General features: G+C 54.1%; 1 protein-coding gene across 1 annotated transcript; it reads right to left on the bottom strand.

The window, feature by feature from the left end:
- Positions 1–260: 260 nt before the first annotated feature.
- On the bottom strand, positions 261–19,508 carry SCN4B (sodium voltage-gated channel beta subunit 4). The gene is made up of 5 exons (XM_033862005.2): positions 19,131–19,508; positions 11,356–11,528; positions 10,163–10,391; positions 8,313–8,442; positions 261–3,951 (listed from the first exon to the last, which is right to left on the bottom strand). Exons 1-5 carry the CDS (start codon positions 19,189–19,191, stop codon positions 3,858–3,860), a joined length of 687 nt encoding a protein of 228 aa, XP_033717896.1. The 5' UTR covers positions 19,192–19,508; the 3' UTR covers positions 261–3,857.
- Positions 19,509–24,775: the final 5,267 nt, after the last annotated feature.

The following is a 24,775-nucleotide window of genomic DNA, read 5'->3' as shown; positions in this document are numbered from 1 at the left end:
CAAGGTCATCTGTACAGGGAGGGCCCTGGCAACGATTCCAGTATTAGAGGGCCATCTTTGCAGCTTCTCCAGAGAAGAAGTACTATCAGCACTAATACGACCTGAATGCCTGTGAATATGCCGGGCATCCTTAGACTTTTCACATCTGTTATCTCACCAAGACAGGGAACGTTTCAGACACAAGGAGACTGAGGCTTGGCTGGCAAGTAATAAAACTGGGCCCCAAATTCCAGTCAGCCAGAAATAGAAACCCCAACCCGTTTCTATTAAATATAATTTTTATTTCATCCAAGGCAAAGCTAGATAAAACTCTACAATGCAAAACATGTTGTCAAGGCAAGACAGTCTGATCACATTCATTCTGTGCTTGAACACAAGTCAGTGCTGGGTGTGTGCACATCTGCGCCTCCCAGGAGGCACCTGCAGATCTGAGGCCCCCCAAGGCCCGTTTGTGCTGCATTGTTTCGATCTATAGTTACATAGGAAATTGACTGTGAGTATTGTCATCCAAGGCAGAGGAATAAACCATGCATAAGATAGTCAAAAGCACTGTGTATCGGGTGGGAGGGTAAGGACTCCCACCTGGGACAAAGTAAAGTGAAGCTGTAGGATTTTCCCCAGAGAAGAGCCCCCTCCTGGCACTCCCTCCCCCCAGCACTCTGATGGCATCTGTCTGTGACAATGAGACAGAGTCACGGCGTTACGGAGCCCAGGAGCACGGCTGATCTCCCCCTCTGTCTCCTATCCTTTCTCAGCCTCCAGGTGCCCCAACGGATATAGCTCTGGCCAGGGAAGATGGCTCCTGAAACGTGCAGAACCTCCCCCATCTCAGGCACACTCAGCCTTTACACACACCTCCATACACCCCGACGTCCATGCATGGCCCACCCACCCCACAGTCATGCATTTCCACACACGCACGCCACCCAGGCACACCCTCAGCTGCCCCCATCTCAGGAGCTCGCTCTCACCCCCTCCCTGAGCTCTACCGGCCCCTCTCCCAGACCTCTCCAGCACTCTAGGTTCCTTCTGGCTGCCTTCTGCTCAATTCCTGCACCGGGAGAATCCCAAGGCCTGGAATGCTCGGGTCCTATGCGGGGTCAAGGACGGGGAGCTGGGAAATGCTTCGTCTACGGTCTCCTGACCTTACTGTCAGCATAGCTGCGTGTGTCCAGGGCTCCCAAGTTCAACTTTGTGAATGGCTCTCTCTAGCCCACAGGCCGTGAAAACACCCTCACCAGCCCCTGGAGACCTGCACTTGCTGAGGGTCTGCCTGGGAAGATGGCTTTGCCCACACACCTTCTACGGCAAATTCATGCCAGGGTTTCTCCATGGCTATAACCCCGGCCTTGGCGCAGGACAGTGTTTGTGGTGGGACTAAGTTTAGCATCCTCAGCCCCCACCTTCACTAAATGCCAGTAGAGCCCTCAGGCATTGGGGCAGCCAAAAGTGTCCCCGCTACAGCCCCAACCACCTCTACTGAAAACCACCAAACAAAAGCCATGCACAGGAAACTTTAAGCATCAGAGCCAGGGTTCTAACATTACAAAGACTAAAATAATTCCAAGGGGGAGGGGTGGGAAGAGAGAGACAGAGAAGAGAGAGAGTGTGTGTACGTGTACGTGTGCGTGTGCGTGTGTGTGTGTGAACTATGGGGATGGGACACAGAGATGAGGACAGGACAGACTTGGAACTGTCCCTCCCATTATGACACCTGGACTGCTAGATCCCTGTCCAAGCCAAAAAAGATTTTTAAACCAAAACCTGCCAAGCCTCACAACAGTCCTGTGAGGTAGGTATTATTACACCCATTTTACAGATAGGGAAAGCTGAGCCCAGAGAACGTGCATGACCCGCCTATGATGCTCTTCCTCTCCCCCACTCTGTACGCCTTGGCTTCCTCTCAAGGGAGTAAGAGGAGCACAAGACACTCTGCCCTTCCAAATGCTAACGCTGGGAAAGGAGAAGCAAGCACTTTTGCGTGAAGGCAGCCTACGAAGTTTCCCGAATGACTGGTGGCTCTTGTCTGTCTGCTCCCAAAGCCGGGAAAATCTGAACCTGAGCCCAGGATGGGTGGAGGAGGCCGCAAGGGACAGAGGCAGATCTCAGTGGGACCCTGCAAGCCCCTCAGGCCGGGCAAGGGTCACAGGTCACAGCCGTGGCTGCCCTGCAGGCACTCCTGTTCCCCCTCCCCAAACCTGCACCCTTGGGGACGCTCGCCGCTGCTTTTTGGCAGGGAGGGTCCTCAGGCAGTCCCCACACACTTTGGAAAAGGGGGCTACTCCCCTCTCATCCCTCCCAGGGGCCCAGAGGACAGAGTGTCAGGAATTCAACAAGAGAGCGAGGGGGTGGGAGCAGATGGCGGATTCCTCCATGATCACAGCCCCGGCTCCCCTCACTTCCCCAACCCCACAGGGACAATACCACGACATGGCCTGTAAGGGGCCCACGGGAGCACTTGGCAGACGCCTCCAACACTCAGTGGCTGGCCAGCGGGCTATTAAAGACACAACTCCAGCTCCCTGGTCCCCTGCCTGACCCTGGGTGAGGGCAGCGGGACCCTCACCAGGGCCCACCAGAGCTGGCTGTTCCCTAGGGGCTGAAGCGGGGAGGGAGCGCATGAGCCAGGACTCAGGAGCTAAGGCACAGTCTAGCCCCACACGCAAGGGGTGTGCAAACCAGTGCGTGGAAAAGCAAAGGAAAACCCTGGGCACTCTCTCCCTGCACCTCCCCAACCCTGGGGTGAGAGCGGGGCACGGCTGAGCAGGAAGCAGACAGAAAACCCAAGGGCCCTCTCATCCAAAGCAACAGGGTCCCCGAGGTGAAGGCCAGCCTTGACGCAGGGATGGAGATGAACAGCCCTGGGCAGGGAGAAGCTGGAGGAGCACAGGAGCAGCTCCTCAAGCAAGATGGCGCCACCTGCTGCTTCAGGGGAAGAGGAGCAGCGCGGAGCTGGCGGCGAGCTCCCAGCAGTGGCCATGGTCCTGCCATGCCGAGGAGCAGGGCCAGCCAGCGCTGGCAGGGCTGGGGTGAGCGTTCCGTGGCCAAGAGGCCCACCTCTGCAGCCCTGATCCCCCAAGGAGAAATACTAGGAAAGGTGTAGGTGGCGCCCCGGTGCTCTGGGAAGGCCTGAGGGACCCTGCATGAGCCCTCAGGGCCCAGAGATCAGAGGAGCAGACTAGGTGGGCTAGGACCCCCCAAGACCAGGGTGGCAGCCCTAGATGGGAGGGTTCAGAGACTGAGCAGCTTGGGGTCTGGGGGTGGGGGCAGAACCAAGACAGGCAGGCAGGCACCCAGGGGTGGGGGGAAAGGGGAGTTCCTCACTAGAAGGACGTGGGGCAGCAGGAATCCATCAAAGCCTCTCACTGTAGGACCCTCCAGCAGCCTCCCACCCTCGGATCCCGTACAGAGTCCTCTGGCCACTCCCACCGTAGAAGGGTTAGTCCTCCCTACTCAGGGTCCAGCTACTGGGGCAGCCCTCCCCAACCCCCCCAAGTCTCTCACAAAGAGACATCTAGAGGAAAACCAAGGCATTCCCTGTCCAGGGTGGGGACACTGAAGGAGACCATCTACCCAGGTGTCGGGGGACCGGCCCTCCACACCGCTCCAGCCCCTCCTTTCCTTTCCTGAACCTTCCACAGGGCCCCTCCCTTGGCCAGCCCTTGTCCCTGGGGAGCCCTGGGGGGGAAGGGGGTGGGGCAGGCTAGACAGGACCCCAGTTTCTCCCCGCCCGGAAAGACTACAGTTTGAGCCAAGCAGCAGATGTCTCAGGCACGTGGGTTCACGGACACGGCTCAGGCATCAGTTTCATCGTTAGAAAGCGAGGCTCCCGGCGGCTGCTTGGCCCCGAGCAGGGCTCACACTTTTTTTGGTGCTTTCTCTTCCGCCTTGGAGCCAGGTAACCCATTCTCTGTATTATCGTTCCCTGACGAACTCACGAGGCACTCCTTCCTGAGAGGAGAGAGGAGAGAGGGGGGTGCTGGTGAGAGGAGGAACCCAAGTGATGGGTAAATGGTAGAGGAGGAGCCATGGTGCCCTGGGCCAGTGCTGGACCCTCTCCCTGGCCTTCTGTAGAGCTATGGTAGCCAGAGGCCAGGTTGCCTGACCTCTCTTCCTCCATATCCTCATCTATAGAATGGGTATAACGATGGTCCCTTCTTCATGGGGTTGCTGGGAGGAGTCAGTGAGCCCTTGGAACCGTGCCTGACCCACAGGAAGGTCTCAGTAAGGCTAGCATCACGCAGTCATCTCAACGTGGCAGAAGGCAAGGGTACCAGGCGCTGTTCCTAGGGATCAGTGCTGAGGGGCAATTGTCCGGCTGTGCCAACCCAAGGGTACAGGCCAGTGGGCAGTATGCCAAGGGCAAAGCGCTCCTCACCCAGGGCCCCGCAGGCCCTTCCTCCTGAAGCTCACTGTGACCAGAGGTAGAAGAACGAGATGGAAGGGGCACAGCAGATGTGAACAGGGGGTGGTGGGACAGGGCAGTAGGAAGGAGAGATGGAGATGGAGAGATGGAAGAAGGCGGAAGACACCCCCCAGGAGCATCAACACCCTGGCCACCCTGTGCTGGACATGCTCCAGTTTGAGTATAACGCCCCCCAACAGCAGTGCCCAGGCTGCACAGGGCTCTCCAGGGAAGACCTGACTGCTACCTCACTCCCACCTTTCAGCTCATGAAAACCTCCAAGTCTTTTTCACTGCTGTTGTCGCTAAACTACATCTTAGCCTCACCCTGGGCTTCTATACCTGGGTTTGAGGCCTTCAGGAAGGACTTAACATTTTGTCCTCATCAATTTCATCTTGCAAGATTTAGTCCATAGCTCCAGCCTCTTAAGATCCTCCTAGATCCAGAAAATGGAACCCTCCTACACTGCTGGTGGGAATGTAAATTGGTGCAGTCACTATGGAAAACAGTACGTAGGTTTAGTTTTTTAAAACTAAAAATAGAGTTGCCATATGATCCAGCAATCCCACTCCTGGGCACATATCTGGAGAAAACTCTAATTCGAAAAGACACATGCACCCCAATGTTCACAGCAGCACTATTTACAATAGCCAAGACATGGAAGCAACCTAAGTGTCCATCCACAGATGAATGGATAAAGAAGATGTGGTACATGTATACAATGGAATATTACTCAGCCATAAAAAAGAATGAAATAATGCCATTTGCAGCAACATGGATGGACCTAGAGATGATCACACTAAGTGAAGTAAGTCAGACAGAGAAAGACAAATACCATATGATATCACTTATATGTGGAATCTAAAATATGATACAAGTGAACTTATCTACGAAACAGAAGCAGACTCACAGGCATAGAAAAAAAAAACTTACGGTTACCAAAGGGGGAGAGATAAATTAGGAGTTTGAGATTAGCAGATACAAACTACGATATATAAAATAGATAAACCACAAGGTCCTACTGTATAGCACAGGGAACTATATTCAATATCTTGTAATAAACCATAATAGAAAAGAATCTGAAAAAGAATATATATGTATGTATGTACAACCGAATCACTTTGCTATACACCAGAAACTAACACAACATTGTAAATCAACTACACTTCAATCAAAAAAAAAAAAAAAAAGATCCTCCTAGATCTCAATTTTGTTCTCCATCCAATATAGTTGCTAGGTTTCTTATATCACTCCTAGTGTAGTTCAAGTCTTAATAATAACAATGAACAAACAGAGCCCTGTGACATACCACTAAAGACCTCTATTCAGATGGGTCTATCTATCATCTACCTATCTATCTATCTATCTCAATACCTAAGGTATAGTCAACCTGGCCAATTCTTTACTAAGAATATTTCTTTACTAAGACCCTACTGGCTACCAGGCACCGTATCAGGCTAGAAGGGTGTCCAATTGACATGGTGCCTGCTCTGCAAACACTTGCAGTCTTCCAGGGGACATGCTATTACACAAGTAATTGCAATACAATGTGGTAAATGATAGGATGGGGGGCATACCAGGGAGGGACTCAACCTAGGAAGGCTCCTTCTAGGGTCAGGGAAGCGTCTTTGGAAGTGTCCTTTAAGCTGAGACCAAGAAAGATCAGCAGGAAAAGAGGGAGGAGACACTCCATGCAGAGGGAACTGCACCCACGTGTGAAAGCCCAAAACTGATCATGAGATGCTGCTGCCCCACACCTCCCTTCTTCTCGGGAAGAAGCCACATCTCTGCTGTTATGCAGGCTTTCCTTGCTGCTCAGAGAACCTCCTCAGGCTTCCCCGTGGCTTGTCTCCCACCTCCCCACCTGGTCCCTGTGCCCACCAAGGCCACACCCTTTCTTCCGGGTCCTCTGATGGAGTCAGGCCCTGCAAGCCCTCCCCAGCTCCCCTGCAGTCAGAGGAAAGCCAGTCTCAGCCTGGACTCCCAGGTCCTCAAGAGTCTGTCCCAACCCCCTTCGCAGGTTTTTCCTCCCCTTCCTCCCTATCACACCCCCCCACTCTCTCAACAACAACAATAAATGCCTTGTTCCCCAGAACATGCTCCTTTCCCAGACTCTCTGTCTTTGCTCTCAGTGTTCCCCACCCGGAACACCCTTCTCTTCACCCTCCGCAGGGCTTAAATCATATCCATCTTGCAAAGCTGATCACAAATGTCTCTTTGGCCAGAAATCCTTCCCTAGTATCTCATCCTCTCCTGAACCCCTGCGGCATTCTCTCACACCTCTACACTGGCCCTAATCCCTCTGCCTCATGTTACAATGATTTGTGTACATGTCTTCTTTACAGAATCTCATTCCTTCCAGAATATTCTGCAGCACCTGGCCCAGTACCTTGCACACAGCACCTCAAAAAGAGCCACCGAATGAAAGAACGACTGACTGAACTCTAGATCCACCGCATGAATCAGCAGGGTATGGCGGCAATGGTTGAAGCTTCAAAGCAAACAAGTCAGGATTCAAATCCCAACTCTATCACTTATTAGCCTTAGTCAAGTCACTAAACCACTCTGAACCTCACTTTGCTCAACTTCAAAATAAAATTGTACATATTTTATTTTAAAAATGCCTGGTGGAGTACCTAACACACGGTAGGCATGCGGTGAATGACAGGAAGTATTACTATCTGTAGCGTCCTGATCCAGCTGTGTGCTAGCAAGAAAATGTTAGCCTGCCTTGTTTTGGATGAACTTGTGGCGGCTCCCAAGGATCACTGTTTTCTTTTCTAAGTGCTTTTAAACCATATGTTGAATAATGTGTTCTCCAAATTTGCTCGCCATCAATAGTCAGACTGATGGTTAAAAACAGAATTTGGTCCAGCTCCATGCTCCTGGCCCCTCTTCAGATCTCCAAAACCCTCCCAGCCTCTGGCCATGATACAGGTGAACAACCCAAGAGTTCATCATCTCAACCAGTGCCTCCCTGCTCCCCCTCCCATCCGCCGTTCTCTAAAGTCCCTCCCTGCCATCAGCTGCCTTCCCTTCTTACCAGTGGAATTTCTGCCCTTTCAAGCCTAATTCTTTCTTCTCAACAGAGCAGAATGAAGCCAACACCAACAGAGCATCTCCCCCTTCTCTCTTCCTCTCCTTGTTACTCTCACCCTCTCTGCTCCAATGGCAGGCCTGCCTCATCTCATCTTTCTTGCCAAGAACACAACTTTCAAATGCCTTCTGCCTGCTCTGGTTTTGCAACATTCAATTTTGGAGCCTGCCTGTTCCGGCAATTCTGGGCCTGGGTCGCACCCTTTGTACCTCCCCATCTTTCCTCCCCTTCCTCTTACAGATATCTGATTTATACCTGAATTTATCCTAGGGCTTCCTAGGCAGCCATATCAGCCTTTTCAGACTGTTTTTATCTCCCTCATTAGGATTTTCAGAATTTCACAATAAGAGACTCCCATCACCCTAGAAGGATCTTCCCATTTTAGAGCTTCTGTACATGGAATCTTATATTTTCCCTGATCTGAAAAAAAAAAGGCATCTTAAAGCCTTTGGTAGGACTTTAGATTTAGGTGGTACAAATAGAGACAGGCTAACGGGATGGGCAGGAAGACAGGGGAATGAGGAAGAGCAAGTGGGCTGTATTTATGTTCTCAGTGAAGTCAGTGCATTAACAAACACCTACTGGGAGGATGGGGAACAGGAAGTGAGATTAGGGATGGGGCTGGAAGATGGGAGGAGGGTGGCAGGGATAGGGAAGAGAGTGAGAGAATTAGGAAGAGAGGATGGGATTAGGAGATAGGCAGAAGGATGAAGGGCAGATGGGGTATTTGACGGTGGATGAGAAGATGCTGGGAACACCTATAATATGAGAGTGGGTGGTGGGCTGGTGGGAGGACAGGAGTCAACTCACTTCTTCTCCTGAGTCTTCTTGATAATGAAGGCGATGAACTTCTTAACCAGCAGGATGAAGATGAGGAACCCAATGACCCCGCCCACAACAGCCAGGATGATGAGTGTCACTGTGTTGTCCACTTCTTCCACTTCATGGCCAGAGCAGGGAGAGAAGGGGGGTGGAAAAGGGGAACAGGAGTCACCATGGCAGCCCAGCAGCTCCAGAGCCTCCAACCTGGGCAACTGGGACATGCCCACCTCAGGCAGGAAGCAGGAGAAGCTAGAATATGGCATCCATCAGGCTAGGGCATAACAGGAAGACGGCCCTCTCCCCCGACACTCTGCACATACGCCCTCCCGCAGACACCCACACAAGTTCTGGAATAACTCAGACTCAGGGACCACAGCACCCAGGTTTGACTTGACCCTCAAACACGAGACTTTCACTTGCCTCTTCCTAGGTCTCTGCTGCCCATGCAGAAGAAATTGAGAATCTCCCTGTGACATCTCTTATGTGATCAGAAGGCACTGGAGCCAGGTAGTCTGGATTTCAACTACAGGATTTCCATGGTCACTTACTAGGGGGTAACCTAGAACTGGTCACTTAACTCTTCTAGCCTCAGTTCCCTCAACTGAAAACTGAACCCCTGACTTCCCAAACCTTCTCCACCCACAGTCTCTCCCATCTCTGCTGAGAAAACTCCATCCTTCTAATTGCTCTGGCTCAAATCCTTGGAGTCATTCTTGACTCCTCTCTTTTTTACAAACCCCCATATCCAATCCACCTGAGAATCCTAATGGCCCTAACTTCAAAAATTCCAGGGCTTCCCTGGTGGCGCAGTGGTTGAGAGTCCGCCTGCTGATGCAGGGGACACGGGTTCGTGCCCCGGTCCGGGAAGATCCCACATGCTGCGGAGCGGCTGGGCCCTGTGAGCCATGGCTGCTGAGCCTGCGTGTCCGGAGCCTGTGCTCCACAACGGGAGAGGCCACAGCAGTGAGGCCCGCATGGCGCAAAAAAAAAATTTAAAAAATAAAAATAAAAAATTCCAGAATCATGAGCATCTCCTCTGTAGAAATTCCACACCATCTAGGGAGAAGTGGACCCCCAGGCACACAAGAAACACAGCACGATCAGGATCCTTAAGCAGATTTCCTTCCTTTTTCTCTGCTTCTGCACCTCCCTAGCCTTCCAGGTTCCCCCCTCGTAGATGCCCACCCAGCCTAACTCCTCCAGCCCTTTCCCTAAACACCTCCAGTGTCCGGGATCAGGTGACATCCTCATCACATGCTTCCTCGTCTGTTTCACCTGTGTCAGAATGAAACCCCACCAGCTGGGACTTAAGCTCCAGAGGGAGAGATCATTCTTATCAGTCGGGTACCTGTGCCTCTACCTGCTTTGCCCCTGTTTCAGTTATGTGTTTACCTGTCTGCTGTCCTACCCTGACCTGTCAATTCCTCGAGAAAGAACACTGTGTATCATTCACAGCACTCTTTGGTTTGATGCCTGGCATCCAATCGGCTGTCGCTAACAGAATCCACAGTAATAATCAGCACATACGGAGAACTTTACAAAACACTGCCGTGTAGCAGCTTCTGTAACTCTCACAACAACCCTAAGCGAATGCAGATTCTACAGATGAGGAAAACAAGGTTCAGAAGGCGTAAACGTATATCACAAGCTATTCAGGGGCAGAATAAGTATTCAAGCTAAGTTATTCAAGCTTCCAGATGTAACTCCAGTAGCTCTTGAAAGCATAAAGCGAAAGAAAACACCAACGTGGTCCATTTCACCATTACACTGAATTGGGTACCCACCCCCACCCCCGTCCTTCCAACTTTACTGCCCTTGTCCCAGGCCTTACTGCATACGTTTATCAACAACTTGGAGGAAGATGGTGGCCTGGTGCTGAAGATAATTCTCCTTGGGGTTCTTCACGTGGCAGGTGTATTTGCCCGTGTCGCTGAACTCCAGGTTCCTCAGCAGAATGGAAATATTGTTCATTTTCTCCTTCACAGAGCCCTCCAGAGTGATGCGGTCATCATCTTTCAACTTCACCTTGGGGTCTGACTTCTCATTCTTCACGATCCCATCTATGAGCTGTGGGGGGGGAAGAGGGGAGCCAGGAAGTGGCCAAGAAAGAATCAAGGTCCTTTTGAGAGTCATGACGTCACTCCAGCCCACTCCTTGGGTATCTCCCTGCCCAGGTCCAGGAAGAGCCCTCCCCCGGTCGTTTCCTTCCAGTATCGATAGCTCTGCCTGTCTAACCTGGATTTTACTGGCTTCAGGCTAAACCCACTTTCTGTTATTAAGGTCTCCCTAGAATGTAGCATGCTTTTACTGTTCTCTTCATAAAAGCCTTTTAAGTAACGAATGCTGCAAATACCACACTCGTTTCCCTCTATCGCTCCCCCCGGCCTCTGCTGACGCCACATCCCATCTGTCCGATTCTGACCCTCCATCAGGACGTGGATCGACCCCACAGCACTGTGCATCGGTACCCTCTGAATTCAGAGTCTAATTACATCCAGAGTTGGTGTCTTGTGACTGCTGGTCCCCTACTAGATTGCAGAGCGAGTACTCAATAAACACCTGCTGACTGCCCCATCCCCACCCGTGGCCACAGCCCTGGCCCCTTCTCTTCTCCACCTTGCCCTCCCATCCTTCCAAGGCCTGTTCCCCAGCCCTCCTCCGATTTGGACTCTCCTCATTCCCCCTCTCCAAGTCTCCCAAATGTCTTGTCTCTCCTGTTTTTTATATTAAAGTATTAATTTTTATACAAGCTGACCAAGTTTCAGGTATTTCTTCACACCAGACAGAGGACTCTAGCCAAGAATTCCAACAGACTCCAAATTCTGGGAACACAATCTAAGCATCCTTCCCACTTAGATCCTTCTTGACAGGCTCCGACAACAATACTGGGAGAAAAGGTGACGAAAGGTCCTGGGGACCATCACCGTGGGGTCAGGCCAGAAATGACCAGAGCCTGGGATGGGAGGCAGGGGTGAGGCGACAAGGAAGGGAGGAGGATCTGAGCTGTCCTGTCCCTTCCCCGCCTACTTACGATCTTGAATGTATCACTGCTGTTGTAGGACCACCAGAAGCGCAGGTTCTGGAAGCCAAAGCAGCTGGTGAAGGTGCAGGGCAGCAGGATCTCCGTGCCGTTGACAGCGTAGATGGTAGCGGCCTTTCCCACAGATACCTCCAGCGACAGGGACACAGGGACCAGGAAGAGACCTGTGTGAGGGGCACCACTTCCCTTAAAACCCCATCGGGGGCTTCCCTGGTGGCGCAGTGGTTGAGAGTCCGCCTGCCGGTGCAGGGGACACGGGTTCGTGCCTCGGTCCAGGAGGATCCCACATGCCGCGGAGCGGCTGGGCCCGTGAGCCGTAGCCGCTGAGCCTGCGCGTCCGGAGCCTGTGCTCCGCAACGGGAGAGGCCACAGCAGTGAGATGCCCGCGTACCGGGAAAAAAAAAAAAAACCCATCGGAACCTCCAGGCTGGAGGCCTGGAAGGGACCTCTCGGATAGGGTGGAGTGGCTTGGTCAGGCTGAGAGGTCTCTATCACCCTTGGTGTCAATATCAGGAAGATGGTTCTCTTTACTTCAACGTACACTGCCTGGGCCACCGCCGTGATTCATTCTCCCGCTTGGGCTGAGCTGGATGGACTTCCGAGCCAGTTAGCAGCCCTTGGGGCATTCTAAGTGACCACCAGGAGTCACCCCAACCCAGGAAACCCAGGCCCCTGCCTCCATGCCGCGAGTCCTCGCCCCCTAACCTGCGGATGCGGTCCCTGCATTGCCCCCAAGGGCAGGACCCGCGCCTCCCGTTCGCGCTGGGAATTTCCCCGAGGGCTGTGCGCGGCATCCCCGTTACGTTTCCGGGATTGGGGGTGGGGTATTGGGAGGCTGAGGGGGTCCCGTGAGGTGAAAAAGACGAAAACGGCAGCAGCCACTCATCACCGACCCTGGCGGCTCCCACCGGCCCCAAGGGGCGGAGAGGTAGAGGGGAGCCTCGCGCTGGACCTTGCTGAACCACCGAGCGGGACCCCGAGAAGAGAAGGGAGACAGGGCGGGATGGCGTCCAGAGGGGTGGGGTGGAACAGAGCACGTCTGGGCATCGGTCAGCAGCAGCGAGAACCGAACGGATAAAGCAATAACACAGAGAAAGTCAGGGCGGAAGACGCTTTGTGGAAGCCGACTGCGGGCAACCAGGTGCACGCAAGAGGGGTGCCTGGAGAGGGCGCTGCACACTCCGTCCCCTCGTGACCCGAAGTGGTCCATCCTGCCCCCCACTCCCCACAGCCCCACTGCGGCCTCTTGTCCTGGGAACATCCCCCGAGCCCTACACCCCCGCCCCTGCTTCTTTCCCACGCCCTCGCATCAAAACCACCCCTACCGCTTGAGCAGGTGGCAATCGTGAATTTCCACTCGTGGCCCCCGGGTTCTGCCTCATGAGTTCTTGTAAGGAAACCTGGAACTCCTGTCCTACAAAGTCCTTGAGGATAGTCCACCGTACCTCAAGGTCATGGGGAAGAGGGGTGTCGGAATCAGAGAGTAGCTCTCCTTGCCCCTAGATGAACCAGGCACCCAGGGTCACCCTGGGTGAGGACTCAGAGGGAGTCCTTCTCAGGTTTCCAGTGATCCTAAGAATAATGACCTTTTCCTGGGCCGGGATGCTTGCTAAGGCTATGTGTGAGTAATCTCATATCACCCTCACCTCACACCTGTAAGGGGGTCTTATTAATCACATTTTACAGGTGGGGAAATTGAGGCTCAGAAGAGCAAAGTGCCCTGTGCCTTGGCCGAAGTCATACAACTGCTAGAGGCAGTTGAAATCTGAACTGGGGTCTGACCTCAGGTCTAGTGGGCAGTTGAGAGCATCCATCTGGCTGTACCAACTCCTATGCCAAAGTTTCCCTGGCATCTCTTCCCAGACTGTAATTTCTCTCAACTACTTGGACCTCCAGCCTAGAGCTCCCAGAGTGTAAGAGCTAAAGGATCCAGACTGATCCATGTTACAGACACTAAGTTGCCACTGCGTGATTTTAGAGACAGGACAACAAGACCTAAAATGGGAGGAAACTTGGCTGAACTGACTGGGTTTAGTGGCCGAGTGACTTGAGAACCCTTCTCAGGCCAGGTCAGCTCCCAGCTCTAAAGGCAATTCCCAGAACTGCCCTAGTTCCCAAGACAGCTAGGGTCAGTCTTTGTTTTAAAGGCCACCGACCTTGCTCTTTCTCCCATCCTCACTCTCAGGGAAGGACCTCTTTTGTCAAACTTAATTCCCTCGTGGTACATCATAAACCAGCTTCCTCTTGTTTCGCCCACATGAGATAATGATGCCTGGTACCACATGGGCGATGCTTTTTAACTAGGGGAGGAGGAGTTCCCCGGCAGTGGGGAGCTAAGATCACACATGCTGCGCGAAGCCCAATAAATAAATAAATAAGAGGAGCTCCAAGGAGAGCTGGCAGCCCAACTCTGCTCTCAGGGCCCCCCTCAGCTTCTCCATGTCCACTTCACTTCTGAAGGCAAAGTGGACTGCTCTTACCATGAAGCTCAGAGATAACACCCCGGGTCCAGGATCCCCTGCCACTGTCAACAACTGCTGATACTTACTTAGCAATTACTATGTGCCAGGCACATTTAACCTTCACATCCATGCTATGAGTGGTGTACTGTGATACCTCCCTATTACAGACACGGCAACTGACCATAGACAGGTTAGGTGACTTAACCTAAGATCAAAAAAAAAGAGACATTTCTAGCATCCCAAAGCCCCAAAGCAAGAAAGTCCTTCCTTACATCCTTAAGCAGCAGGGTTTGCCCACCTGCTGGGTTCCAATTAGTGCTGAGAGGTCATTTCAATTAGCCTTCATTCTTTGATCAGCTCCTCTGTGCCAGGAATTGTTCTAGAGCAGTGGCTTTCAAAGTCACAGAGCGTCAGAATCACCTGGAGGGCAATTACAGCTAGCTCTGTGGGGGAGTTACTGATCTAGCATGTAGAATGGAGCCTGGAAATTTGCATTTCTAAGAAGGTCCCAGGGAATGCTGTGGTCAGGGATGACACTTTGAGAACCACTGTGCAAGAGGATTGCTACCTGTTAACTCCAAGTTTTATTAGAATGCCAAAAGGTAGGTATCATTTTTCTTATTTCACAGGCAATGAAACTGAGGCTCAGAGACGTTAAGTCACTTGCCCAGGGCCACATAATAAATGGTGAATCTGAGTTGAGCACCTATTATAAAATAGGACAGGCGTTTTACATGCACTGTCCCATTTAATCCTCATAATAATCCTATAAGGTAGTTAGTTATTATTTTTATCTCCAATATACAAAATGAAGAAAAGAGGCTGAGAGAGATTAACCTGCTCAAGGCCACACAACTGGTGAGTGGAATAAGCAGTGTACCGACGGCACTCTGCTGTCCACCCCTTTGTGACGGTGCCTCTCCAAGAGAACAGTGCTGTCAGGGCCAAGCTCTCCTTAGCACTCTTGGTTTTCTTTTTATCTCTCCCCTCCCCCAACCCCCTGCCCCAGAGGTCTAGGGATGGGAGCCAGACATGAGATCACCCTCCAGCCTAGAAGATGGCCTTCTGATCGGAGACCCCAGCTTTGCTGCTCTCCCCCTACCGCCCCCGCAAACCAAGGAACAGAGTACAGAGCTGTGACAGGGAAGCTCTCGGGAGAAGGCCGCTTCCTGATGGCTACAGTGCTCCCTTGGGGCCTGAGCATGTGCTCCAAGGATCACCACACCGCCAGCCTCCAGCGTTCGGGATCCTGGGGAAGGTGGCGGGGAATGCAAGTCAGGGGCCAAATCCCTCTCCCCAACCTCAGCCAGAATGGGCTCTCCAAGAGCACCAAAGATACACATCAAAAGTGAAATTATTTGACTGCTTTAAATAGAAGCAAAAAAAAAAAAAAAAGAAGCAAAAAAAAAAAAGTCCAGAACAGAGGAGAAAAGTATTTCTTTAAGGTCTGGCTGATGACAGTGCACATTTCTGCCTGATTAGTGTGTGCCCATGTGCATGACTTAACTCTAATACAATCGGGACTCCCCGACTCTCAGAGTGAAGCATTGCCATTTCCATCGTAGCCCGGAGGGGACAAAGGAAAGGCAGAGACGTTTCCACGGAGAAGTTCAGAGCCCTGCCCGAGTTAAGGCATCAGAGAGGCCAAACAAGCCTGGCTTCTCCACAGCACGCCCTCCCAGCAGGCAAAAGTCCTGCCAGCTGTGTCTGGGAGACTCGTGCACAGGAAAGCCCAGGGGCCTGCCTCTTGTACCTTCTCCCCTGTGAGCCTGCGCTGCGGGGAGAGGAGGGAGCAGGGGCAGGTATAAATCCACTAGAGGACCCCGAGAGGTACTTCAGCCAGGGTGGATGGGTCAGCAGACACAAGGCAGGCCCCACTCTGCCCGCTGACCTTGAGAAAGTCAGAGGTGCCATAGCCCCAAACCAGGGATGGCTGTCTTTCCTACCTTCTGAGCTTGGTATAACATGAGCTTATAAAACACGAGAAGGGGGCTTCCCTGGTGGCACAGTGGTTGAGAGTCCGCCTGCCGATGCAGGGGACGTGGGTTCGTGCCCCAGTCCGGGAGGATCCCACATGCCGCGGAGCGGCTGGGCCCGTGAGCCATGGCCGCTGAGCCTGCGCATCCGGAGCCTGCGCATCCGGAGCCTGTGCTCCGCAACGGGAGAGGCCACAGCAGTGAGAGGCCCGCGTACCGCAAAAAAAAAAAAAAAAAAAAACACAAGAAGGGCTTCAGTGAGTCCATCCTCTGGCCTGGGCACTCTGCAGGTGGAGGCTAGTGTTTAAAGGGAGGGAGACAGAGGTGGCCCCCATCACAGGTCTAGATGTAACCAAGGCACCCCAACTCAATGACCAGTGTCAGTCAACAATATCTCCAGGCCATTCACATGCTGTTTTATACTTTCCCCTTGTATTACTTCTTGGAGGTAATTATTTCCATGTGGTTATTTCCTTAGATAAAGAAGGACTTCCTTTGCTTTGTCCCAAACTAAACTCTTCAGAATTTCTTGTGTGTGTTTCAGATTGAGGGCCTCTTTCTGGCATCGTGGGATTGATGAACAAGTCCTCCTACTCATGATCTTGTGGAATTCAATCCTAAGCCCCTAAGCCTTGCCTTTGCTCACTGAAAGACCCTAACCATGGAGCCACTCTCAGAGCAGCCGTTTCCTTTGCTATTTACTGATCGGCCCCCTCCTATATCATCTGGGTGCTGTGGTTTTGTCTAAGGATTGACTCAGGCCTCCCATTTAAAGTAAAAATGTGTTGGGTACATGCAAATGTTATCATTAAATACACCAGCAGGGATCTCAGGGCTACCATCAGACCTTCCAAGGCAGATGCCAAGGCAGAAACATTCTGCCACCTTTTCCCACATCTGGGGACAGTGACACCCACCTTGGGGTGGAGGGAGGAAAGAGGGGCAGCGTGGTGCCCTCTCTAAGTTTAGCTCCCAGGGCTCTCCTGGCAGGGCAGGCGGAATCACAGCTGACGGTAATAAGGAAGCTGATACACTCTGGCCCCCGGGGGAGTCAGACAGGCTCAAAGTTAGAGCTGGGAGGCAGAAAGTGGGCCGAGGTCAGCAGGACAAGACCCCTCCTGGGGTGCAGGCCCTGGGGGCCGTGGGGGGGGCAAGGCTGAGCCAGGAAGCCCCCTGGGCCCAGAGACAGAGGAAAGATTTCAGCTCCCTCACCCTAGGCAACCTGCCTCCTTCCGGCCCACACCGAGGGGCTTTGCCGGGATAGAAACATGCCCCTGAGACAACACTGGATGCTCAACAAAACCAGCTCTGCAAGCAAGTCCAAGCAGAGTGCCCATCCCTCCTCCTGCAGGCCACGGAACGGGTGCACTGGTGCAGCCAGCCCGTGGCTTATGCAGAGAGCCCTACACCCACAGCAACAGGGCAAAGCAGGAGGATCTGTACCTGGGGTCTACCTAGCATGCTGGTCCCACCAGCCAAGGCAGGCATTAGGGCTCGGGAGACCCCACAGGCCTGCATCTCCTGAAGAAGAACAAATCCCCCGTTCCAGATTCAAACCTGGGGTCTTTCTCCATTTCCCCCCTTTCCCATCCTCTTCTCCATGAACTCCTCACTTACCCTTTCCTTTTCCTTCCTCTGAGCGGGACTCAGCACCCTCTCCTTCATTGCCTTCTCGTTAAACAAGCCCTTAATAAACACATACCAAGGGAAAGAGGGTGGGGCAACATAGCACCCTCACAAGTGATCATTACACAGAGGTCACAGTAATTAAGCAAATCAGGGAACACGAAGGGGTGGGCAGGACACGTACATTACCAGTTACATGCTTAGGAAGGGACTGGTACCCATTTTATCCTCAACTTCGCAGTTGAGGATAAAACGGCCATGGCCACAGTGGGAACTCGGGCCGATCAGGGATGGGGTGAGGGGCAGCTAGTGTAGAGTGGCCCTGCGCCTAGCCCGTGAAGAGGAGCCTCAGTCCTACAGAGGCCCACTTCCTAGGGTCACTGTGAAACCAGCACATCTGTGCCTAAGCTACAAGAGAGAACACCAGTGACTTCGATCCAGCTGTGGGGATGTAATAACATCAGTGGCTCCTGAGTGCAGACATCCTCTATCCCCCTCCTCCACCAGGTGCCAACGTGACGGGTCTGCACACAGTTTACATTTGCAGAAGCAGCAGTGACCGCCCTTAAAGGCTTCTGTCTCCCTGTTTACAGCCCAAATGCCTACATGGTGTGCCTGACCCGGCGAGGGGGGAGCTGCCAGAAGCCAAATGTGACTAATATAAACAGGAAGCGGTGCAGGTGCCGGAGATGGAGTCGGCTTACATTGAAATCCAGCTATGATTTGTGAGGCGATTACATTCTGGCCTTAATAAATATCATCCCCCAATCTGTCGGAGTTTGACGCTCGAAACTATCGCGAGCATACTAATAGATAATAATCTGTTCCTTCTGTGTCCTCTGGATGTGCCCCCTCCGTCTTCATACTCATCCCAAAAATGAAGAGCCAGGAGCAGGCTAAACAGGTTCCCCCACACCCCCATGGAACCTTTACCTAAGAAGAGAGATAAGATCCTTCCTAAAAGGGGGCTTGGGGAATTCCCTGGCGGTCCAGTGGTTACAACTCCGACTCCGCGCTTTCTCTGCCGAGGGCGCGGGTTCAGTCCCTGGTCCGGGAAATAAGATCCCGCAAGCAGGCGCGGGCCAAAAATAACTAAATAAATAAATAGGGGCTTGAACTGTCCTCCAAGTCCCTTCAACCCCATCCAGTCTGCAGGGAAGGCAATGGGCACTGGGGGAAGTAGAGAGCAGAGGAGTCAAACAGAAAAAGGACCAGGAGGAAGGGGAGCTCCCCCACCCCCAACTGGTGCACGCTACTGCCTGGGCAACAAGCATCCAAGTTGCAAACGGCTCTGGGCAGAGGTAGAAACCAGCATCCGAACAATCACACGTTGGGATGCAAACCCACCTGGCATCCCCTACACCCAAGGCAAAGACACCCTCCCCCAGCACGCTTAAACCTCCGAACTCTGGGCCCCAAGATTCAGCTTTAGAAGCCCGGGGCTGAAGGCACCACAGACAGCAAAGAACTAATCTCGGGGCTGGCTGGCCGGATGGGGCAGGGGACGGCGCACGGTCCCCAGGGAGCTCAGCAGTCCGAGCCCGCGTCCGGCAAGAAGCGGTAGCCGCGATGCTCATTCCGTGCCGCACTCCAAAGCCCACCCCGTCCAAGGCGCTGCTCTTCTAAGTGTCTCCTCCTCTGGGGGAAGGTGGGGGAAGGGTGGGGGAAAGAGGCAGAAGAAACCAAGCCGGGGCTGCCTTACCCAAAAGCCCAGTGCCCAGCCATCTCGCCCGGGCTGCGCCTCGGTGCCCAGCCCCGGGCATCGTGCTGTTCTCTGCCGAGCGCACCAGGGGTGCGGGGACAGGATACACAGGTCACAGCCGCGCTCGCAGCCCTCGGTCTGCAGTCGGCCCCGAGGCTGCCGGGGAGCTGTGCGCCGCCGGCCGGGGCTCGGGAAAGTTGGCGCGGAAAGGGCGAAGAGGGGGAGGGAGGGAGAGGAGGAGCCGGCTGCGGGAGCAGCCGCGGAGGGCAAGGGGAGGAGAAGGAGGGGCCCGAGGAGGAGGACCCGGAGCAGCAGGACCTCCGAGCTAGTGCAGACGCGAGCGACGCTGCTCCTTTGCTTTGGAAGCGCTCCAGCCGCAGGAGGGGCGGTGGCCGCCGCGGAGCCCCGGGCGCCCCCGCCTCGTGGTCCCCGAGCCCCGGGAGCCAGCCGTACCGGCCCCACCACCACCACCCCTGCTTCCGCTCCGGCTCGGGCTGGGCGGCTGCGGCTTCGCACTGCAGGGCCGCCCTCAGCCGCGCGCATCATCCCGTGCGCTGAGCTGCCAATTAGGAGGATAGTTTGGGGAGGGGTAGAGATAGAGCTTTTCGGCTGTTGGAAGGCTGTGATGTTCTGCTTTGAGGAACACGAGTAGGGTAGCGGCTCCCTCTCCCGGGGCCGCGAAGGGACCGCTCGGATGCCCGCAGCCAGCACTGCAGCAGCCGGCGGGCGTGTGCGGGCTTGCCCGCCGCGGCCGCCGACCCGCGAGTGTGCAGCCTCACGGAGCCCCGCTGTGCAGGGTCCCGGGAACCCGGCTTCCAACTGTAAAGTACCCCCGTCACCGCCCACCATCCTCTCCCACTGCTTCATGGACTCCTCGAAAATCATGATGCTCCTAGTTAGGGAATCGGCCAGACACCGCCGATCGGGTCCAAGCCCTGCTTCACCCTCCCGCGGCACCCCTACTTCTCATTTTTCCCACCTAGGCCACCCCCCTCAGACCCTCCCCTTTTACCCCCCTCCAAGGGTGTCCTGAGTCCTTCAGAATCCTGGAGGACTCCCTTGGCCTCGCCTCCCTTTTGGGGTGGGGGTCGAGGAGCCCAGGGCAGATGTCCGGGCTTGGTGGGGGTCGCAGCCAGGTCAGAGGGCTTTTTCCCAGACCCTCTTGAGTTACAAGTGACTAGTGCTACTTGGGGTGGTTTGGTGACTCATGTCTGCTATCCTCCTCAGCAGCCCCTTCCCAGCCATCCCAGCCCCCTCCCGCCACCACAGGGCCTGTCTGAGGTCCTGACCCTCCAACCTTTGCCTGTCTGGAGACTGGTTCAGACCTGGAAACCTGCTCCCACTTCATGGCCTGACCTCTGCTACTGCCCCCGCACCGCCCACCTTCTTAACCTGGGGTCCCTGGGGGGCTTCAGAGATCATGGACCCCTTGAGGTTGTACTGGAAATGCTGAATGTCTCTCTTTTTTTCCAGGAGAGAGGTTTGCTCAGTATAGCTGTGATAGTGGTATAGGGGCTCTGGAGTTAGGCACTGGGGAATCAAGTCCCAGCTCCAGCATATGTTGTCGTATGACCTTGAGCAAGTTATGCAATCTTCTGCAGCAGCTTCATCTGTAATATGGTGAAAGTGACGATATTCACCTCTTGCAATCGTTAAGAGCAATGCCACCCTTAGACCTGGGCAACAGGGGCCTCAGCCCTGGGCTCCTGAGTTTGGAGGGCCTCACTCTGGCCCTCCTCTGGCCCTACACCTCCTCACTGGAAAAGTGGTTCCTGGGACAGAAGGGAGGGTAGTCTATACACCTCCTCTTCTAGACCATGCTCCGAACATCCGGGACCCTGGAATTCCCTGTTCACATGACCCGATTCCGAGCAGGCCTCTTCCCCGGGTCAATCCTCTCAGGAACTGCCCATGCCGGATGTGCACCCCCAGGCCGGGGCAAAGGGCAGCTGTTTACAGAGGGTGGGAAGTGGATGGAACTTGACATGCAGATGGAGGGTTCCCAGGCATGCCTGAGAGACCCTGTCCCAGCAAGACCAGGGAAGAGTGGACCAGGGAATGGCTTTTGGGCCTGGCCTTAAAATTAAGACTGAGGAAAATTCATCAAAGGTGGAGGATAATAGATGAGTTTTAACGCTTTGTTATCTTGATTCATAACTTATATTTAGACATATATGTAATTATCATTTGTGCAGTTGCCCCAGGCCTCACAAACATCAGATGTGGACCTATGAAGACTGAATGAGATATTATCATACGTAAAAGTGCTAACAGAGTTCTAGGCACAGGGTCAGCCCGCCGTCCATTTTAGCTCTCATTATTCTCAAAGAGGTCTGTGGCCCTAAAAAGGCTAAGACTCTTCCTGTCTCCAAGTTTGCACGTTTACCCCCTCCTTCTCCAGGAGCTTCCAGACACTAGATCCACAGGGCCAGACATCCACACTGCCCACTTTATTTTTACAGCAGGGGTCAAGTTTCTCAGAGCCGGAGGCTGATTTGAGCCAGGAGGTGAGCCAAAGGGAGGGAAAGTGACCCCTGCCCAGAGAAAGGGGAAGGGAGGGGACAGCATTCCCTGGATATCTTTAGACCCTGGGGACACAAAAACAGGCCAGCTTCCTCCGCACCCTCCACCTTCTCAGCTGCCTCGCTGCTCGCCAATTCTTAGAGCCAGAAGGGTCCTTAGGAAACCCACACGCCTCCCAAATGAAGAAACAGGCCCAAAGAGGTAGAATGTGTGGCCCAAGGTCACAGAGAAAGTGATTCTTAAAGTCAGAATTAGAACTTCCCCCATTATTTGATTCCCTCCCTCCACACCCCCAGCTTTCCTCCAGAGAGCAGGAGGGCTCCACAGCTGGGCAGGAAAAGTGCTTGAAAGATGCATTAGCGGCTAGAGGAATTTTACATTTAGAGAGCACTTTCCTCAAAAATTCTCAAAACCCTAGTGCATCCGTCAGATGGACGGGCACTTTGGCCCTTTCTGCACCTCCGGCTGCAAGTCCCTAGAGGGCAGGATGGTGGTTTGGACACAGCCCCCTGCTGTGCCCAGCAGGCTGGCTTCTTGGTGGTGGGGTCCTGGGCAGCCTGTCTCAGAAATACCTCAAAGAGCAAGTTTTCAGGGATACAGAGACGGACTGGACCCTGAGCCAAGGAGCTGCCAGGAAGCTGTTCTCAGGTGGGAGGAGATAGGGCCTAGATTTAAGGGGAAAGGAGATTTTTCCAGGGGGGTGGGTGTGCGGGGGAGGGCTCAGGGTCTTTGAAGCAGTTAGTCCAGCAGTCCTCTCTGAGACCAGGCAAGCCTCTGGGTTCCTGCCCTCCGCCTCCACCTCAGGGCCAGGATGGGAGCTAGGAAGCAGCGCAGGTATGAGGTTCAGTGTGTGGTGGGGAAGTGACACGGGCAGAAATGGGGGCCGAGCTCCGGCTCCCAGCCTCCGGGAGATGCTTTTATCCAGGCAGGTACTCAACCCTGGGGGTGGTCCCACCTTCCACCTACACCAGGGCGGGTAGGTGGAAGATTCCATCTCTGTCAATTCTCAGAAAGCTAGCCAAGACCCCGGCAGGGGAGGAAGGGAGAGCTCCGGTGAGGCCTCCAGAGCTATTTTGGGAGGAGTTCCTTCTAAGTAATAAGAGCCTGGCAGGGAGCCTCCTCCCCCTCTGGCTCCCCTATTGCCCTTGCCCTTGCCTGCCTCTCCCCCTCCCGCATAAGCCCTCTTGGCTCCTGTCGGGGCATTGCAGGTAACGGAGCTGGACGGCAGCCACGCTGACCCGGCTCAGAGAGGCAGAGAAGAGGGAGCTCTGCAGGGATCCATCCCCCCGCAATGCCCCCACCTCCCAGCCCCTCTCCCTCTGACCTCAGATCACTCAGATCGACACCAGGAGCTTATAGCCCAGTTATCAACAGGGCCCCAACCTCAGGACAGTGGAACTGCAGGAGCCGGGATGCTCTGCATACAGTAACTTAAAGTTGAATGCTCCCAAATCCTTCTGCCTCTGGGGTTGGGGCTGCGTGGATGCTACCTGGCCAGGCATTTGGGTGTCTCCTAATGCACCTAGGTCTGTTCCCTGCCCATCCCGACTCACCATTCCTGCCCTCCAGCTCAGCGCTCACTTGCCTCAGCCACAGTCTCAGCATCCACTGAAGTTTGGCAGGTGCTGAGGGGGTTAACAGGACAGCATGCACCAAACCAACCCGCAGGCACGTGGCTCAGCAGCCCAGCAAGGAACCAGTACTGGCCCCCTCGCCCGCTGCTCCCCAGCCCACCTCGAATCCGACCTGGAGCAGCGATGAACTCTTCCTGAGCTCTCCTCACCCATCTCCACTTTCTCTAAGGGCTCTGGGCGCACGCACTTCCTCCATCCCTCCCTTCCTCTTTTTCTGTTTTCTGCCAGGTTCTTTCCAAACATCCCTTCAGGCAAAGGGGGGTGGGGAGCCCCAGACAGATGAGCTCATTGGGAGGAGGAGGGCAGAGGGAGGAGGGAGCTAAAACATCCTGACCAGGGAGGTGCTCACTGGACAGTCCCAAGCTGGAGAGGGGCATGTGCCCCCTGGCAGGAGCAGGCGTCTGCTTCCCTCACTGCAGCTCAGAGATGGGGTGAGTCCTGGGCATCCCTTTATTCTGGGCCACTTTGGGGTAGGGCGTGAAGCCCCATGGCAGGGTCTCAGCCACCCTACCCAGCACCCCAGAGCTGTGTTTACCTCTGTGTTTCATGGATTACCATGCCCCACTGCTTGTCCATCATGGGAGGATGGGGGCTCAGGAGGGCTGGGAGTCGGAGGCATTGGGAAGGTTTGTCATTCATTGTAGGGGGACTGCCTAGTCCGCTGAATGGCTAGATGTCCTCCTGGAACCGTAGACCTGGTCCTGCCGCTGAACTGGGCGCTGGGACAGACTGACCAAACCAGAAGCATAAAAAGGTGCAGAGCGCCAGGCAGGGCTCCCCTAGTGTTCAGGTCCCATCCGCTATGAATATTTTAGTGTGAGAGCAGTGGATCTTGCAAAGTGAGAGGAGAGAGAGGATGTGGAGTAGAAGAGGAGATATGGCGGGGACAGAAGGTCAGGAGAGATGGCCGAGAGGAAGGGAAGAAGCATGGGAGCAAGGGAGAGTCTGCCTGGAATGAAGGGGAACCTGGGGAAGTTGGAGTGAGACACAGGCCGAGGAGGAGGGGTAGGGATGGAGACAACTGGTCAGCAGGTGAAGAAAAGGTTTTATAGGTTTTCAGAAACCAGGAGAGGAGAGGGTGGCCAGCGGGAGCCAGAGCTGTTTGCACAGAGCTGTGGGGTCAGGGGCAGGAGGTGGGATGTTAGAGACCCACTGGGAAGCCTTTGCCTCTGCTTCCAAACACTTTTGCCCATCTCTGGCTGTCCATGGTCATTTTGAGATTGGCTCCCAGTCACCCCTCCCCCACCCACTCCTAGGTCTCTGGGCTGCAAGAGGCCAGTCCACTGCCCTTTCCCAGTCACAGCCTGATGTGATTGATGGCTTTGGCATCGCTCCACCCTGGGTCTGAATTCTCTGCTATTTTCTGTGTCACCTTGAGTGTACCCATAACTTAGTATAACAGGTCTCCTCATCTGTAAAAGTGAGAAAAGAATGCATATTTGGGGAGTTGTCCTGAGTACTATCAGCTGATACACATAGAATATTGAG

The sequence above is a fragment of the Tursiops truncatus genome, chromosome 8, assembly GCF_011762595.2.
Source record: "Tursiops truncatus isolate mTurTru1 chromosome 8, mTurTru1.mat.Y, whole genome shotgun sequence".
Taxonomy (NCBI): Eukaryota; Metazoa; Chordata; class Mammalia; order Artiodactyla; family Delphinidae; genus Tursiops; species Tursiops truncatus.
The sequence above is the reverse complement of the archived record's forward strand: the minus strand, read 5'-3'. Positions and strand labels throughout refer to the sequence as shown.

Coding starts and splice junctions, on each gene's coding strand:
- SCN4B (XM_033862005.2), bottom strand. CDS start 19,191: ATGCCCGGGGCTGGGCACCGAGGCGCAGCCCGGGCGAGATGGCTGGGC. Junction 11,529..19,130: donor GCTGGGCACTGGGCTTTTGG/GTAAGGCAGCCC, acceptor CCCCTCACACAG/GTCTCTTCCTGGTCCCTGTG. Junction 3,952..8,312: donor AAGAAGACTCAGGAGAAGAA/GTGAGTTGACTC, acceptor CTCTCCTCTCAG/GAAGGAGTGCCTCGTGAGTT.